This window comes from Perognathus longimembris, chromosome 5, assembly GCF_023159225.1.
Source record: "Perognathus longimembris pacificus isolate PPM17 chromosome 5, ASM2315922v1, whole genome shotgun sequence".
NCBI classification, from domain to species: Eukaryota; Metazoa; Chordata; class Mammalia; order Rodentia; family Heteromyidae; genus Perognathus; species Perognathus longimembris.
In genome coordinates, this window is record NC_063165.1 from 35,463,731 (window position 1) to 35,483,946 (window position 20,216).

Sequence of the window (20,216 nt, forward strand, 5' to 3'; positions counted from 1 at the left end):
AGTAATAAAAAAAACCATCAGACAAAAAACTACCATGTTTTATAATTGTATCTGATCCAACAGAAGGTAAAACAGAACTTGTTTTTTTCTTTTTTCTTTTTTTTTTTGTGCTGGTCCTGGGGTTTGAACTCAGGGCCTGGACACTGTCTCTGAGCTTCTTTTGTACAAGGTTAACACTACCACTTGAGCCACATCTCCACCTCTGGCCTTTTCTGGTAAAGAATCTCACTGACTTTCCTGCCAGGGCTGCCTTTGAACTGCGATCCTCCTCAGATCTTGGCCTCCTACGTAGCTAGGATCGCAAGCATGAGCTATAGGCACCCAGCCAGAACTTCATGTTTAAAAAGTTAAAAAGTACTTTTTTTTTCTTTTGACTCAAGTCCTAGGGCTTGAACTCAGGGGCTGGGCATTGTATATAAGCTCTATTTTGCTCATGGCTCGTGCTCTACCACTTGAGCTACAGATCCACTTAAGGCTTTCAGTGGTTAATTGGAACTAAGAGTCGCATGGATTTTTCTGCCAGAGCTGGCTATAATCCACAGTCTTCAGATCTCAGCCACCTAAGTAGCTAGGATTATAGGCTTGTGCCAGATTCTTTCATTTTCTTTTTCCCTCCCTCGCTCCCTCCCTTCCTGCCTTCCATTCCTTCTTTTTGTCTTTCTTTCTTCTTAATTTAGATACAAGCAGGGGTAGCAACATCCAGGAATGGAAATCCATATAATTCACACTAATCTTTACATCATGAAAAAAATTCTAAAGAGGGTTGACTTAACATTTGCCTTAGATTCTCAGCACTGGTTTGTCTTCAGGACGTATATGCTTGAAATGGATAAAATTGATTAAAATGGCTATAGACAATGTAGGAACTATTCATGCATCTTATTAGCCTATGTGTTTTCTGGGAAAGAAGGAAGAAAACAATATGTAAGAAGAGGCTTTGAGTAAGAAACCAAAGATTTACTCCAGTACATGTGATTGAGTGTATAAAGACAAACACAGAAATGACAATGCTTATGCAGACAATAATGTGGAGCAGGCTACTCAGATTCTTACCGAACTGGAGGTTTTATGTTATGACAATGGGATGACTGTGAATTCAGGGAAACAGGATGAGATGAAGGAATCTTGTATTCATCATCATCTTCCTCTACTGGATCTCTTGTTTTCTCTGAAAGAGTATTTGCTAACGGACCAGTACACCTACCAAGGGGAGAAGAAAAAAATATCCAATCTAGTTTATGCATAATAAATATTCAGTCAGGAAAGTCTGATGTGACACACTCAAATCACAAAAGCTATTCAATTACATTCATTTTTCATTGACAGGGTAATTGAGGTGTACATATCCTAAATAAAATGGAAATTCTCTGTAACCTTTTGTTAAGATTTTCTTGATGAGATAAGAGATTTTTCATACCTATCATTTCAAATGGCAGTAAAGGGAGAAAATCTAGTTTTAAATCAATAAAATTTAGCTCTTACAAAATAACAATTCATAAATTGTTCTTTTCTTCCCCCAACAACAATTAACAACTAAAAATGAAGTGAATAATTAAAAGAAAATGAGAGAATTTGTTAAGTCTTTTGAGCATATTATTGCTATGGCTCAATATGCCTGTCTAAATAAAAGAGAATAGAAATGATTACAACGATTACATAACATGAAAAGAAGCTTAGAAACATTTTACAAAATACAATTGGAAACAAGCAAAAAAAAAAACCATTAAATTTCACAGCTCTTGCTACTGCAAATTAATCTAACCTTCACTGATGCCAATGAGATATGCTTAAGGAGAAGTGCACAGATCTAATCTACACGAAGGGAAGAAAAACAACAGGTCTTGCAGGCCAAGAGAAATACCTAAGGATCAAATAATTTTGTTAATCCGCTAGATCCACATAAGGGTTTGATCCACTTAAAAAAAAAAACAAAAAAAAAACAAAAAAAAACAAAGTGACTGCAATACACAGCACCTACTCTAGAGGGAGCAAGCAACCTTTGGTATTAAGAGCCCTGATGCCAAAAGTAACTTCTTTTCTTCTCACTACAACTTCAGTATCACTTACGTGAAATGCTTGGGACCAAATATGTTTCAAATTTTAGAGTTTTTTAAAAGACAGAATAATTCCAAAGATTTTTTACCAGTTGAGTATCCCTAATGTAACAAGAAGATAGTCTGAGATTTTGGAGCATTTTAGACTTTCAGAACAGTGATGAACCAGTAGTTAGAGAGAAAACTTTGGTAGTTTTTCTCTGTAGCCAGTACATGGAGACACTCAAAGATTTCCATGTTCCTTTGGGTCTGGCTCAATTCACTTAGTATCACTTTTTCCAAGTCCTTCCATTTCCTTACAAATGGACCAATGTCATTCTTTCTGATAGAGTCATAGAATTCCATTGTGTATATGTACCACATTTTCCTGATCAACTTGTCTACTGAGGAGCATCTGGGTTGGTTCCATATTTTAGCAATGACAAACTGTGCTGCGATGAACATTGTTGTGCTGGTGGACTCTATGGTTTTCCTCATAGGGAATAATTAGTACAGGGTTAGGCTAGTCACAGGAGAGGATCACAACAGCTCAATAGCTATGCCCTTATGAACACATAAGATGATGCTAAGTGAAATGAACTCCATGATATGGAAATGAGTGTCATATCACTGTTGTAATTAATTTCAACATCCCATGTGAAACAGTAGCTTTTTTGTTGTTGTTGATGATCGTCTTGTATCCCCTTCCTGTGGTCTTGTATCACCTTCCTGTGGTTGTCCCCGCGCTATCCCTATATCTCATCTGAGTACCCTGGAAACTGTATATATTGGTATTAGAACTAGGGAAGGGAAAGGGAATATCAAAATCGAGAGACAAAGGTAAAAGACAACTCCAAAAGCAATACTTGCAAAACCATTTGGTGTAAACCAACTAAACAAGTCATGAGGGGAGAGGGGAAGAAGGACGAGGGAGGGGGGGAAATGAAGGAGGAAGTAACAAACTGTACATGAAATATACCCACTGTCTTACGTATGAAACTGTAACCTCTCTGTACATCACTTTGGCAATAAATAAGTAATTATTCAGGAAAAAAAACTGACATTAGTCTAAAAAAGAAATGATTTCCACATATCTAAGTTTCTAGGAAGTATACAAATCAAAGGAAATTCTTTCCTAGAATTTTCCAAGCTTATTTTCATCTTTCTTTGAAGCGGTTTTCAATACTAATCTCTGAATTATTGCTTTCCAGAACTACCTTAGAATTCAAATGACTTAATAGTGGCATGAGGCAGCAACAGAAGGTCTGATCCTATATCCCAGAGCCCAAGCTAAGGACTTCATCAATAACCTCATGGTCAGACTCACTATGGTTTAACCTTGGAAGATATACTTTCCGGTTGAAAGTGAGCACAAGAGCATGGGATTAGGCAGAAATTAAAGCATTACCTTCTATCTCATAAAGTTTTGTAAAAGCAGATTTAAAGTTTAATTAAGGGACCAGATTAATTTCTATTATCCAGTGAAATAGATCTATGTACCTCCTTTCTAATACTTTTATATGTTTTTGTTCATAAGTATGTTTATTCTGTGAAAATTAAGCATATAACATACAATGGAAAGACAAAATGTTGGCCAAATATGACTCAACCATATCAATCTCAAGAATGTTCTATACCTGCCTATTGTAGATAACTAACAATTATTTAGTAGTTTCCAGAGAAGTATTTAAGAATCAAGAGTGTATGATATCTGTTGTGAGTAATTACATAAATTTGATAAGTTTTATCCATTCATTTGTTATGCTGAAATCCAAATAGATGAACATTTCTGAAATTCAATGTTTATCTAATACTTTATGAAACAATGAAGTTTTATGCTAAAACCTGCAGGTATAAATAGTTAGCTTAAATGGATTTGAGGGGTTATTTTTAGAAGTGACAGAACTCAGGGAATGTTTATATAGATATATGAAAAAATGCTCACATGTGCTACTCGTCCTCATTTGTTAAAAGTCCTCAAGTTTTAGATTTGATTTATCTTAGGTTTGTAAATATGAATTTCCTAAATAAACGTATTACTCTTAAATCACAAAATAAACAAATTTTAAAAGTATCGTGCCATACATTTTGTTTAATAATACGTATTTTCTCTTAAAATGACCATAATTAGTTCTGAAAGAAAAAAAGAACAGGCAGATTCCTTATCAAAAGAAAACAGAAGACAAAGACATAATGAAGGTAAAGGGGTTATCTGTAAAGTACTGGAGAAAAATCTAAGTGTCACCTAAATCATTACACTATTTCTATGTGTATTTTTCTCTCTACATATTTTAACTAATTTGAATAAAATAACTCAAACAAAACTTGCCCCAAAAGTAGATGGAATTTCACTTATAGCTAAGTAAGTGGTAAAGTGATTCAATTTAGAATTAATGGGCATCTATTCTTATATGTTACTTGGGGCAGTAGTGAAAATCCTAACTTGGAATAATTTCAGTCTCTGATGTAACTTATGGTAAATTTTTTATGAGTCCACAGAAATCAAGTAGGGAAATTTGTATTTGTTGGTGCAACATTAAAGGTGCAGAATCCACCATTCCACCATTTACATCTATTACTTGAATAGTTTCTTCTTACCATCTACAATTTCCACTGTGTTCTGCACCATGGCTGCCTTTCCTGAGTTAACACTCTGGTACTGCACATGGAGATACACTTGCAAAGATGCAAAACTCTCCTCCTCTGACCTGCACAACTTGTTACATTACCATGCACATTCATTTTTCACTGGAAACCCTCAAAGCACCAAAAACCAGATGAATTTTCAGGCCAGCACAGGGGCATATTTTCTAGGTTAGTAACTTACTTTTCCAACTGATGGCTAACAAACACATTCCTCCAGGGCATTTTGTATTCCTGGTGTAATGCATAACTCCACTGGATGAGCTTTCTTCATATTCCATTAGCTTTAACTCTTATCATGTAAATGCCAAACATATACCACTCTTAACCAAGTTGTTTTCTTTCCTGATCTGAGTGAATGTAGTACTTGTAATCCATCAAATTTCTGAAAACAAAAATCCACCTTTATTCTGTATATAATAAAACTCCTAAGAAAATGTCCCATGTTTGTCTTTGAACTTAATATTTTCTATTATGGGTATTAGTTTAGGTCCATTCATGGATACATTTCTCTATATTATATGTCACTCCATTTCTGTCTTGAGGTGTATAATGTTTTAGGGTAGATCTACAGTCCACTTAGGCTTGGTATGTATGCAAGTTATTGAAGATTTTAAGCAAAAGTAATAAATGGTTATTAGAGAAGTCAGTGACTATGTTCGAAGGGGAAAAGATCAATCATTGGTAGAAACCTTCACTAGATTGGAAAACCATTTTAAATGTGATACATCATTTTGCCTATTTTCTACATGTAATAAACTTTCTTCATTTTATAATATCTAAGGGTGAGAATACAGAAAGTTTTATTAAAATAGAAAATCAAGTTTGTCACTTATCATTCGATATTTTTATGCTGTTATTCTAACCCTAGAAACACTCTTTAACAGAAATTACAACTTAAGAAAACAGAGCAAAATGTAACTATAATGTGACCATATTCATGTTAATTTTAAAGGTTCTTTCAAGGTATTAAGAGAAGATAGTGAAATATACCATTACATTTTAAAATATGGTTTAATAGTAAGCAATTTCACTGAGTAGTTTTCAAATTGGACAAAGGATTTGAAGCCACTCTGCACTCTGTTCTACTACATTCATGCTCTTCACTTTGATAAATTCAGTGCTAACTCCCTTAAGACTTTTGATTTTACACTTAAATAGTATCCTCTTGAAAAGGTCTTTCTCAAGCATCCCATCCAAAATAAAAACCCATCTATCTTTTCTTATTACTTATTTTTCCTCGTAACAATCAACAATTCTAGACAACATACGTTATAATTACTTGTGGGCATTCTGTTCTCCATAAGTAGAGTACAGAGGATTTTATCTTGTTCTTGTGGATTCAAATCAGTACAGCAACTACAAAGAAATAGGATTGCTAGGAAAATTTGGATTCTCTATTCAACAAGCCTCAAACACCTGTACCTTGCTACTGAAAATTGTAAAATAACCCACAGCTCCCCCTCCATCACTGTGAGACAAGCAATATTGCTTGGTTCATAGGTCCTTGAATACTTATGGCAACTATTGTAAAAGTACAAAAGGCCCATTCCAGATGACAAAGCACAAGAAAAGATAGCCCAAAGAAATCATGTACAGTATTGCAGAACATTCTCAGATAACAAATGAGACAAAGGTTAGTATACCATTAAAATCTATGTTGAAAGGAGTGACACTGATCAAGATGCATTGTATTCAGAAACTCCTTTCTTAAATGGCAACTCTTTTGTACACCACTTATTTTACTTTACATCTTTTACACTAGAAAATGAATCTGCTGTTTAGTATTCCTTGTCAAAATATTTGTGTAGCTAAATAAAATAATTTCAATGTTTTAAGTAAGACTGTATGGCTGATCTTAGGTGTTCTCATAAACTGAAGCAGTAGGAAAATACTTGTAAAATACACTTCACTACAATTCAACTCTTCTTGTCTGAATCACAGAAGTAGCTGCTTAATATCAAGTACCAACAAAGCAACCTGAAATTTTTAATCACACTTGGCAATAAGGTGAATTTAACCAATTGAATCTAAAGATTAATATTTAATGAACATTAATTTACTTTCTCTGAATAGAGATTTTATTATATACATAGATTATATATCCATTCATTAGAATTTATCTGAGGCTAGCATATCATGTATGTTTTCACTGATTTACAGCACACAACACAGAAGTGCTTGCTTCTATCTCTGGTGTCTACTAAATACCAGATTTTTCCAAGAAAAGTTTCATAGGTGCGCTTGCTCCTATCTCTGGTGTCTGCTAAGTAGCAGATTTTTCCAAGAAAATTTTCCTTGCCTACTCCCTTAAGACTCCCTTAAGAAGAATGGTATACTCTTGCTGTCTCCCAAATGTTGTGAAGTATCACACTTTTGCTTCTTCTTAGGCACTATCTTTTCCATTCACGTCCATTCCAGGACCTCAGGATGTTTCTGACCCTGTGTGAACATCCTTGACACGCATGGTCTACAAGAGTTCCTCAAAGCCATATGTAGCTACCAAGTGTGAATAACACAATTTAGTAAGGAACGTTCTCTAACGATTTCATGTTTGTCAATATTATTTTCTAAAGTATACTTTACGTTCCTTGGGGACTAATATTTATCTTCCTCTTCTTTTCATATATAAGATTTTCAAAAACTTTTCTCTCGCTGAGGTGTATTTAGAAGTTGAATGTTTAGCTTGTATAAAGCCTTCTATCAAGTTTCTACCAGAGAATGATTGATGATGATGATGATGATGATGATGATGATGTTGATGATAGGGGGCCATAGTAAATAAAAGTCAAAACAATCAAGCAATCAAGAATTCTCCATGAAAAATATTAGGCAATACATACATATCCCCAAACTGTATAACTTGTTCTTAAAGTTAGCAAACATTATAGTATAATACGTAATTATATGTACAGAAAAATTACACATCAGTCTTAACCATTAAACAGGAATCACACCAGTTCTAATAAAACATAGATCCTGAGTCAAGGACATTTAGGATGAAGTTCTGAAAAGGGCAAGAATACAAGGAACCATATTAAAACTCACCAAGTGAGAAAGGAAATAGACATGACTATAGGGCACGCATTTCAAAATATCTAGTTGGGTAAAATTCTGTAGGGTCTCACTGCTAAGCAAGATTGTTAAAAATAGCTAATTAATAGAAAAAGAGAAAGTAATGATGGTTTTGGAGTAAGAAAGAGACCAGAGGAAAACAGAATGAAAACTAAATTAAATCAGATACAGTCAACAAAACTCTTGTGAAGAACTTTCATGCAGCCTAGTTCACATGAAGAGCAAGAAAGTGAAAATGGGTACATACTACTCCAATCTCTTGCGTGCCCAAGTACCCAGTTCCCAAATGAGACACATGGGAACTCGTTTTCTAGCTACAAATCCACTGATACAATATCTGAGATCATATAAGATGACCAGAGAAAAGGCTTCCAGTCATCTAGCTGTGTAGGAGGGAAAGAGGCAATGGGAAGATTAGGTGGATTCAAAAAAAAAAAAAAAAAAGAAAGAAAGAAGGAAGGAGGGAAGGAAGGAAGGAAAGGAAAGGAAGAAAGAACAAACGAACGATGATGAGTGGGTAAATGGACCTGAGAAACAGAGAATTTGTAGAAACCCTAAACTACTTCAGATTCAAACCAGGGGTGCAGATAAAATGGGATAGCACTGAAGGACAGAGGTTACATTGGAGGGGTGAGAAAGCCACTGGGCTGTTCTCATTGTGCCCTTTCCTTAGATGCAAGGAACACAAAGCTTTATTGTCTACTACTCTCTAAGAAGTCTGGAGTTTATAAAGCCTCAAATCTGTGTATACTAATAAAGAATTAGAAAAGAATTCTGGTACTTGATTTAATAAATTTGAGTGAGTGATGTTGTGTTTATTTATTCCTCTCTGTTCGCCCTTTATTTTCTGTACTGAGAAACACAAAACCATTCTTTCACATATCTCTGTGCATGCACAAATGATTCTGTTAAATTGAAATGAGCAAGACTCACTTTATGCTAGGGAGAAGGGCAGTAAGTGGAGGGGGAGGAGAGAGCCGAGGAGGAACATCGTATTCTTCACTCCCAAGGTGACCATTGGAAAAGACCTGAAAGTAAATCAAATGGTTAGTTTTCTGGACTTTAACTCCTGGAGTACCTTAACACAAGAGCTGCATTGGAATTTGGGAGCGATTATATCATCTCCATTCATTCAAATTAGTTCAATGTGATGTAATTTATTTAGATGTTTAATCAATGTCCCCAAAAATAATGCAATAAAATTCTTAAGTATCATTGAGAGGTAATGTTATTATTTAAAGAAATCACACAGTGAAAGACGCATAAATAAAACAGAGGTACACTATCCTAAATATAATCAGTTTTTATAGAAAAGTAGGAACTGTGTAAAGAAAAATATGACACTGATACAATTCTTATTTCATCTTCCATCCAAATAAAACTTTTCTAAATAATATCTCTTTAGGATCAAAAGAGCCTTCCAGATACAACAATGAGAAATGCCTTTCTTTTTCAAGGTCAAAGCTTTAGTGCCAATGATAAGTAAAGACTTTTTCTGGCTTTTCAAGTGTGAGTAAATGTAAGCATTAATATTTACAGTTTGTGAATACCACAAATGAACACTGTTAACTTGCTCCTAAAAGTATTATAGAGAGCCAGCATTTAATTCCTGAGAATAAGACAATTCTGATTTTTCAGTCACGTCACAGGAATTGTTGAAAACCTACATTTCATTTCATCCACACTATGAAAAGAGAGCAATATAAGGGGGAAATGAGTGGGAAACTTTGTAAAAACAGAGTCACACATCCTATTTTAAGTTCTGAATGAAATCCCTAGATTTTTATCATGGACTACTTTAGTAAGGTCTTGTAAATTCACATTTAAAATGTAGAGTAAGAGAAAGGCAAAATGGATGTAACTTAACTTGTAGTTTGAATAGTCCTGGGTAATTCCATCGTAGGCCTACCATTATTAATTTTGTTTTCTGTCATCCAGTTCTGAGGCTTTAGAATGCAAACCTAAACCAGCTATACCCTTACCTCCCAACTGGAAATAATAAAAGAAACAAGCTTAAGGAACACATTTGAAATATACCAATATTCACATTTCAAAGCTATGATATCTAGTTCTATAGCACTGCGTTTTACTCAAAAAACTAGGACCCAATCTTCAACTCTCATTTCTCCTTTTCTCAAGTTTCCCCCTCATCAGATTCAGTATATTTTGGCTACATCATGATAAATATATCTTTAAATGAAATGATTTTTATCATAGGCTTTTAACCATGAGCCAAATAACAGAATGTGGCAAAGTTTTTGAACTTTGCTAGAGGAGATATTTCTTAAGAGATAGAAATCACTGTAAAGTTCAATGAACTCATTTGACATGAAAAATGCCTTTTAACTGGCTCATATACACATCAAACCACAGATGCTCCTTACAGAAATGGAACAGTGGAAGTCATTCTCTGTTGAAGTTCTTTGCAGAATTTGTATCTGCTAGGGCAGATACAATATTAAGTTTTCTAAAATCAAAATTCCCCTTAACATTTCTGTCAGAAAGAAATTGAAATTTCATTCTGGAAAATGAAACACAAATTTTATTTGCAATCATTTGTTCTTTTAGGACAGAACGTCAATAATACGTAACACTCGATGAAATTTTAGTAGCAATCAGATGAAAGGCCTTTATGGAAACAATATTTTGTTGTATTGGCTCTCATTTAATATTAAGCCAACCATATTTATAATTAAAACATTAAGAACATACCTGATTATTTGTATAAAATCATAGAGCTAGTGAACAATACAATTGTGAATCAAATCCTACTTAATGAATCAAATCTCTATCCTCCAAAAAAAAGAACATACCTAGATAAATATAGCAATATATTAAATTATCTGTATATTGAAAATAAATTCAGGGCTGGGGATATAGCCTAGTGGCAAGAGTGCCTGCCTCGTATACACGAGGCCCTAGGTTCGATTCCCCAGCACCACATATACAGAAAATGGCCAGAAGCGGCGCTGTGGCTCAAGTGGCAGAGTGCTAGCCTTGAGTGGGAAGAAGCCAGGGACAGTGCTCAGGCCCTGAGTCCAAGGCCCAGGACTGGCCAAAAAAAAAAAAAAAAAAAAGAAAATAAATTCAGGTGGCAATTAGAAAAATGAGAGAATAAATGTCCTGCTTGTTTGAACTACAATTTTGTGTGTCACTATTAAGCTTCATAAAGACAAGTTAAGCAACCAATCAAGTTTATCATTGATACAACCACAAAGTATAGCTAATGAGGTAGTTCAAGCTCTGGGAGTGCAAAAACCTAAGGAAATTAAGTCACTTCTAACTAATTTTGTGAAACAATCAAGTAATATGCTCTACAGTGCTAACACTTCTCTAATGGCTTTAGACATACTGTTATCGATGCACAGTATAAAAACGTTCCTGTCCCTAAACTGTCACCGTGAACTTCCATCTGAAGATATTTTGTTTATGCTCTATGTAGTTACATTTTGTGGAGTTGAATTCACAGCAAAGTGAGCCTCTTTCGGAACACAATCTCTTTAAAAAGAATTTTTATATGACACATTTCTTGGAGTACTTTACCTACCATAAAGCTTCATCAATAGTGACTGAAGACTGCCTTAGAAGACTTCATTGATGAAAGTACTAACCAATGAAATGGCCTTCCTTTGCTAAAGTTAAAAAACCTCATTAGTTTATTAAAATGGCTTAATAAATATGCCTAAGTATTAATGTATGCTCTTTGAAATATATGTATAGAGTCAACAAAAGGACTAGAATTCCTCAGAATTTTTTATAGTTCTAATTTATAGTTCTTTTCTAATTTAAAGACTCCATCCTGATGAAGTCTTCCACCACACTGTCCTAACAACATATATATGTATATATCATAAAATACATAAGTATATAAACAACCATGTGCATGTACTGAAGTCCATCTTTCTGTTCATCTAAAGAGGCTCCTTGTATTTCTTGATGATGGATGATTGTTGGAAGATGGAATTTAACATAATTTCATTATAAATTCCCTGTTTCCATCTTATACATTTCATCAGACCAATAATTTTCTAGCTGTCACTAACTGAGGGAGTGCAATACATTAGAAATTTTAGAGTTTAAAAATACTTTGTGTTGTTTAGAAAATCTAAAATCAAGCTTGCAAATGTTAGAAAATGAGAGTTTTTCAAATTTATGGGCTGCCAGTCTCAAATGAAGCAATTCCCACTTAAGCCACACTGATTCCAACTAAGGAGTCATTCTCTGTCCTGGGTACCTTGCTCAGACAAACCTCAATTCCAAAGGAAATAAATGTGAGCAATTTACAGGTCTCTAAATGCAAAGCACTGATCCTATCACTCCTCTCTTAAAAGCTCTTTTGCTGTCTATAAAATCCAGATAACATCCTGTTATAGAATAGAATTCATGGTATTCCAAAATTTGTTTCAACATTGCCTCAGCTTTGTTTTGCCTCTCTTTTTCCCCCTCTCTCTTTCTCTGTATCTCTGCCCTTCACTCCATCCAGACTTGACTTTGTATCAGCATGCATATTTTGCCACCTGTTTATTTCTTCCTGTCATATTTCCAAACACAATAAAACACAGCAACCCATTTAAACTGCATGTGCCCAGTGACCCTCTTGCAGTGACCTTTGGCTCTGCCCTTCCTTTCAACTTTCTTTCCTCTTTCTGGGAATCCTACAGAGACTTTTCATTGCCTTACCTCTTAGTCTCAGACCTTTGGTCCTCACTAGACCCTGCCTCCTTCATCTTGAACATTGCAAATACTTACATAGCTGAATTAGTTGGAAGGAATAAGAAGGCAATACTGGAAGTTAGTATTTAAGGAAACTGCAATCTTGGTTGTGCAATTTTATTATGGAATAGCCTAGAGTGACAGTTTCTTTATGCCTTTAGATATCCTATTATTCTAACTTAGCATGTGAATCTTTTTCTTATGACTCAGATATCATCTAAAAAATAAGGTTAAAACATTTGGATTCAGTGGCACACATGCCATCCTAGTTATGAGGGAACCTTAAGAACAAAAGGATCACAGTGCCAGGTAGCTCTGGCAAGGATTTCTCAATACTCAATCGCAAGAGAAGAAACTGTTTGTAAAGGGAGACACTGTGTACACACAGTAGCAAGTAAAAAATAGGAGGATCGCTGTCCAGAGAAGAGTCAAAGTAAAAGTGAAATCCTTGATCAATATAATTAGTGCAGCCAAAAGATATGGTTTTAGTGGTAAGTACCTCTCTGACAAGCATGAAATCATCCCTACATTTAAAACACTGAGTTTCCCAGCATTAAAAAATTAAGAAAAAAAGGACAAACAAAACACCCAGAAAACATAGGGCTCTTAACTAGAGAGAAATATTTCTGTGAAAATTATCACGATCAATTTTTTTAAAAACCTTTAATGAAACTCCAAATAAAAGTAAGTCCCCCATCCTATGATTATAATTACCTTTCTGTACCACCCCAAACCAGCTCTATATTTTAAGCATCAGCCTAAGATTGTAAGTGATGCCAGAACACACAGAGGAGTTGCATTTTGAAAGACAGTCCTAGAAATTTATAGATAAGCTTAAGGTCACTCATATAAGGGCATGCCTCTTTATCAGAAATACAAAATGCCACAATAGCAAAAGTGGGGGTCATGTGACACAGTTATCTAACGTTATTTTCAAAAGATTGTTATGCCTAGGGTTTTCGTTTAGACAATGTAACCATAAATAACGTGACTAGTTAAAGATACTTTTTATCACAAAAGATCCAGCAGCATTCTTTATCTTTCAAAGGGTGAAAATAATCATAGTTGGTCTCAATATTAATATCTAGACATAAGTAGATAAATTTCAGGATTTTATCATTATTTAAAACATTTTAGTGAAACAGTTTCATTTCATATAACTCTAACAAATGGATGAGAAAATAACTAAACGAAGCATTTAGTAAGGAGTAAGGTTTATGTGGCTAAAATTTGAGTGTTTCAGACAATAAAACCATTTTCATATAAAGAAACCTAGAACTCATGATTCATACTAATATTTTAAAGTATCCCTTTAGCTTTCTGAGCTATGACTCTTGCGCTTGCTAGATGAGCCACCATCCTCCTTTTTTTTTTCTTTAGTTCTTTTTTTTGGATAGAGTTTACATTTTTTCCCCCTCAAGGTCTGACTCAAACTATTTTACCATATACCGTAGATATAGAGGCTCATACTACAAAGTAGGATTGTTGGTGAAGATGGGGTCTTGGTAACTTTTCATTGAGGCTAGCATTGAACCACGATCTTTACAATCTCCATCTCCCACATAGCTGGGATTATAGGCTAGTGCCAGCACACTTAGCTCTTAAGCTAGTTTTTTGCTCCTGCTAAGTGACAGGGAATTTAAAAGGGAGCAACTGCATGCCAAAGACAATTTTTACACTGAATGACTGCTTCTCTTTTTCTTCAGATTTCTACAATAAGCAAGGGTGCAATTCTAATGTAATTCATTCTTGCTTCCCATATCTTTTACATAGTAGGCAGGCTAACCAGTCTCCCAGACGCTGGGAACTGGCCCATTCACAGAGTGCAAATACAGAAGTGGGAGCCTCACCCCATTTCCAGAGTGATGTTTCAAATGTACATTTTAGTTTTGCTCTAAATTTTTAGAAATGATCTATAATTTTCATTAAAATGTAAAAGTATCTAGAATGAAGTATGACTTCTATGAAAACAACTAAATCTCGAATACTAACAATGCTGGTTTTAACACTTGCCCAAGACATTGTATTTTGCTCACATTTGTAGAAACTCATGGGTTATGTGAAGTTAATATATCAGCTTCCAGATATCTAAATCTCTACAAACTGTGTGCCTACGAACATGAACACACACACACACACACACAAACAGAAATTATATCCTAGACATGCATTGTAAGAATGCAGTGCTATCATTTCATTAAATTCATTAAATCAGGTGACAGCCAAGGTTGACACTGACAAGATGTTCAAAATCTGTACATGCCTGCTTTCCTTGTACTTCCTCTTGCTCCACCTCCTGATGCCTTATCACTACCCAGTGATCCCAGTAGACTTCTACCCTTTTACCCCTATCACGGGTGCAAGTACTTAGTAATAACAAGCAAGTTACTGAGCACTTAGTGAGCACACATGAGGAGCCAGGGTAAAAATAAGGGGCGAAGAGACTGTCTGAGTTTAAAAATAGACAAAATATTTTAAAGGAACATGTCAACTACTAAAAACATATTCTGGGGTTCCATGTCCAGTTGTCATATTTTGTTTTATTCTTGAATCCAGAAGTTTGGGAACACAGGTAGTTAGAGGTTAAATATTTCTCCAGATACAAAATGCTATTCGTTTTCCATTTTATAAAGTAAAGAGAGTAACTGGTGTTGCAAGCTGGTTAAAATGAAAAGTTCCTCATATTCACAAGACTAGTGGACTAGAGCAGGAAATTAAATCTGAATTTGATTCCAGAGTCTGGTAAACAAATTCAAGCCAAAATCACAGAGATACAACTACAGGGTCCTAAATAAACCCAGTTGTGTTTGTTACTTCAAGTCAGCTTCTGAAGTTTCTCAACAATAAAATGAGAGGAGGAATTAGGTTTTTTCCACTATACGGACGTTGCGAGAGTCTCTGTGGTCTATTAAAAGTGGAAACATTTTTCACTCGTAAAGATAATAAAAGAGGAGACAGGATCTGTTTTATAGCAGTTAATGCATTAACTACACATAAATCCTTTTTTATAAGCTACCTTCAAGTCAAGCAGTGAGGCTTATTTAGGTGAAACATCATTTCCAGTTGTAACATGGAATTACCTTTTAGAATATAAGCATTATAATACTAACAGACAAACTATATGAGGTTTGGCCCTAAAAATTCTTAATGAGAATAATGTAGACAAAAATTAAACAAGATTAAAATTCAGCACTTGGTGAGATATATTTTCAACTTATTAAACATTCTCTGGTATACCAAAACATGAAAAACCACATGATCATGATCAAAACATGAAAACCCACAGAGAAATATCTGAATTTACCAAAAATATTCCACATTGATAAACCTTCAGACCTCTCAAGACACTGTCACTTCATGTTTTGAAACTATATCATTCCATAAACCATTAATAGTCAGTGCCTTCAGACTGAAAAATCTGCTTTGTATTAATACTGAAACACATTAAAACATAAGAATTCTCAAAGAAGTGAAGGAATTTACTGATTATTATATTTTATTTGTGAAGTTCACTCAGAAATAGAGTGTAACATGGCGCTGAAATACAAGCCATTTACTCACATTAGAGCTTGCTAAATCACTGTTCGTAAGACAATGTTCGATCCTGCATGATAGAATACTGTAGAAGACAGGAAGGCTGTTTTGAGAATAGCCTCTTCATTTTCAGAAACATTATCAAATTTCCTTTTGACGTGCATGATATTACACTTGAGTTTTTAATGACCTTGAAGAAAACCTTAGAAATGCTGATGAGAGTTTCAGCATCCAAGTGATTCACTACTCTAAGAAAGAGTCAGAGTAAAGCACAAACACTCCTTTTCTTTGCATGAATTGTTTCACTTGAGAGTTGATCATTCCTATCCTGGCTATCCTAGGATATTACTAGTATTTGATTACACTGACTATGCTGTTGTAGAGAGTTTTGACTATCACCATGCCTGAACACACTCACACACACACACACACACACACTGAGTACATGGCACGAGACTTGTTCATTGTCCTTGTATATTTTATGAGATGAACTCCCTAACTCCAAAACATTGTTTGCAAGGAGTAAGTATGTCCTCTAAAATAATCATTTAAGACTAACAGACATGGAGAGTGCTGGCTTTATTCTGTAGAGGAAGATGATAACAAAAGGACCTCAGAGTCAAAACCATCGTGGAGGCAACTATCAAAACTATAGTGGTAATGCTTTGCGCCAAGGGTCTACCAAGATTTCCCAAGTCATTGATTTTGTTGATGCTCTTCCATTTACTGTACACTTAAATTCTTTTCTGTCCAACAGCAGCAGAGATTCCAGGCAAGTGAGATTCTCTTTGTGTTTTGGAGGAAAAGCTTTCTTTGTAAGAGTGAACTAAGTTTCATGATTTTAAGTAGGTGAGAATTTCATTTTATCTGACTAAATTAAGTAACAATTCCAATGACTGATTCATGGCATATTTAATTATGCAACTGTTTTTGATCTTTGTAGAATCAAGCACATTCAGAAAAACAGTGTTGATTCTAACACTAGCAAGTTATTAATGGAAAAATTTGGCAGATAAATGAAGAAAGGTGAAGTAAATCTCTGGCAAATTGTCTAGTGCCTAAATTAAAATTAAATTATTACTAGAACATTCTTACTGATTTCGTTAAATTTTATTGAGCTTCTGATTATATATAACTTAGAGATGATTAAAGACCTCCAGAAAAGTGGCACATTAGGCAGTTAAAAAAAACAACAACAACAAACCACTGTTCAGTGTTTTATGATGAACACACCTATTACAACAGGTAAAGAGCAGCTCATTCCGTTTCTCTTTGCATAGGTCTTACCTTGGCTCCTTCTGAAGGCAAATCATGGCGTCTGTGTTTCCGCATAAGCACTGGGTCAGAGCCCATTCTACTGTGCCTTCCATTTGTGTTTGAGCTTGCTGTGATTCCAGGCTTAGGAGAGCCATCCCCCAGGATGCGACAGCTTACCAACGGATTAGTCCCAAACACATCCCTGGGGCACCAGGCTTCAAGAGGCATTGGCTGGTCCCTGGAAGGCACACTTTCCACATGATGGAAGTGTCGGCTCAGTCTATTGTCAGGTGGAATAGGGGGAGGTCGCTCCGGTGGAGGGGGAGGAGGGTCTCTTAAGGGGGGAGGAGGTGCTGGGAGTGGCTTGTCTTGCTTTCTCACCATGCAGGGAGAAGACTGAAGAGATACAAAAGAGGAGAAAAGATGGGGAAAAGACACAACTGAAAGTTGTATCATATAATGAAACGACTTCTAGACGTCTATGTTTATTTTCTAAGTCATAGTGGCATATTGTTAGATTTCTTTGTAAATCAATAAATTTATTTTTAGCACAAAATAAACATTTAGTGAAAAGTTTACATGAATATATTTCACTAGGAAGTTTTTTTTTAATTAAGTCACAGTACAAAGGATATACCATTTAACAAGGAGATTTATAAACACAATGGATGCTGATCAATGTCACCCCTTTCATTAATATTTTTTTGTAGATATGGCTAAACAAAAACAAATATACTATAGGAACTATACAGAAAGGCACAGAAGACAAAAGTTACAAAAACTGATAGTATTACACTATCATAAAGGAATCCACTCACACATTTCAATGTTTAGGAAAGAGGAGAAATCCATTAAGACTAGCATTATTTTATTTTTTTTCCACAAAAAGCACATTGCTAGTATTTCTGCAAGATAAAAACCTTTTTTGTGTTTGAACTGCCAGATTTACCACTTAAATACAGTGAAACTAATAAGAGGCAAATTTATTCTGGTTCTTTATTAGTTATTACTGAACAGTAAAAAAAAATCAAGCAACAGTGCCAAATTATTTGCTGAACAACTTGGAATTTTACTTTCACAAGGAAATATGAAGGAATACACTACTGAATTTAATGTGCATCCTTTATAACTTGATTTTTATTTTCATGGATAGCCTGAAGAATGCGGTATGCTTTTAATACTAGAAAGTGTCAGAGAAATACACTATTCTAAATCACAACCTAGTAAGTTTTTCATATGAGCTTAAACCAAGTTAAGGGCAAAGCCGGCACTATTAAAGTACCTTGCTGATTTGGGATTGTAAAGCATATTATCAAATGGAATTAATTTTTAAAATATGATGTTATGTAAAGTATAATAGGACCTAATAAATTTGCAAAAAGGAATCCACATAAAACTAAACAAACCATAGGCTTAAATTTGTGGTTACTTTTGTCTTTAATATTAAACAGTAAAGTAATTACTTTGCAAATATTGTAATTCATTATAATTAATTCCTACAGGTATCAAAAGTACATATAATTCTCTCTCTGAGTCACCTTGAAACATGGGTGATAATTTATCATACTTTAAGCCCTTATGCAAATATACTCCCTTCACATTTTTCTTGTCATGACATTATGAAAATGAATATAAAATATCATTTGATAACAGCATGCAAACTCCATTAATGCATATAATGACCTTTTAAATCCATTTTATAGAATAGCAATACTTATGCTGCTATTTATTTTAGCAAATCAGGAGCTACAGACATGCTCTCTCTGAATGCAACCATTACAGTAATAAAACAAGGAATAGGATAGTGTGCTTAGCTTCAATAGACTGATAATCTCATCCAGGCTGTTCATCAACAATTAAAACCACCAGAAATAGGGATTTTTTTTTAAGGATATGATCAATCAACTACTGTTGTGTAGAAATGCTGTTTCTAATAGAACAGACTTACCTTTGGTGAGCCAGTTGGGCTGCCACAGGGAGACCGGACTATGCCTTTCTGAATGAGATCCAGACGAGGAGGTACTGGGGGCAGGCTGAGATGTGGGACCTGGAGAGGCTCTGTTTGGGGTTTTCTTCTCTGGGCCAGGGGGGAAGATCCTGGTGAGGTGACTGGTGAGTTCTGCCTGTCAGCACACTAGAACAGAAAACCACAAAGATGTCACTGTTTGTTGAATGCCCATGGCTTCCACTTCATGTTTCCCATTCCTTATGGAGTTGTTTGGATGGATAAGGATTGTGCTATTATACAGCTCTTAGATGTAAACCCTGAATAACAGATGCGAGGATGCATATTGTCCTTCCAGGGTAGTATCACAAAATGACCTGACAGAAAAGTTTCTGCTACAGACAGCAGAAAGAGAGCAGGAAAAAAAAACAAAGGTTCAGTGCAAACAACCAAAAGTAGAGATTTTCAAAGAAATTGATTTATCTTGGGAAGGTAGACAATGCTAGCTACTAGAATGGCTAAGATTGGCAAGACTGGGAAAAAAGTCTGATGGAACCTCAGGTGAACCAACAACAAATAGCTGGGTGTTGTGGCATATACTACCATCTCAACTTCACAGGGAGCTTAGACATAGGAGGATCATTTATCAGGCCAGCCCTCAGCATAAATACAAAATCTTATCTCGACAATAACTAAAGCGTAAAGATCAGATGGTACATCTCAAATGGCAGAGCACCTGCCTAAAAAGCACAAGGCCTGAAGTTGAAATCTCAGTACTGCCAAAAGAAGAAAAAGAAAAGAAAGAAAAAAGAAAGAGGAAGAAATTGGCCTATGCTATCATTTGAAGAGGCCAGAAACTACCAAAATTATTCATATATATTGCTGTTGGTTATCTAGGTTATAAAATATTCTGACACTTCAAGAATCCTAAAACTTAGATTTTTTTTTACATATGTATCTACTGCAGTCTACTTTCCTACCTAATTAAATCAGATAGGGTTAACAGAATAAATGAA

General features: G+C 35.0%; 1 protein-coding gene across 7 annotated transcripts in view; it reads right to left on the minus strand.

Annotated features, from left to right (window-relative positions):
• The window catches only part of Cblb (Cbl proto-oncogene B), a 166,097-nt gene that overhangs the window by 17,637 nt on the left and 128,244 nt on the right, over positions 1 to 20,216 (minus strand). For 6 of the 7 annotated variants that reach the window (XM_048346539.1, XM_048346543.1, XM_048346541.1 and 3 more), the window contains exons 11-14: positions 19,204 to 19,389; positions 17,286 to 17,651; positions 8,685 to 8,779; positions 1,054 to 1,200 (exon numbers count right to left, since the gene is read on the minus strand). In XM_048346539.1, the coding sequence (XP_048202496.1) occupies positions 1,054 to 1,200; positions 8,685 to 8,779; positions 17,286 to 17,651; positions 19,204 to 19,389 (794 nt within the window). The remainder of the gene's footprint in view (positions 1 to 1,053; positions 1,201 to 8,684; positions 8,780 to 17,285; positions 17,652 to 19,203; positions 19,390 to 20,216) is intronic. The other variant, XM_048346544.1, reaches the window with a different exon arrangement.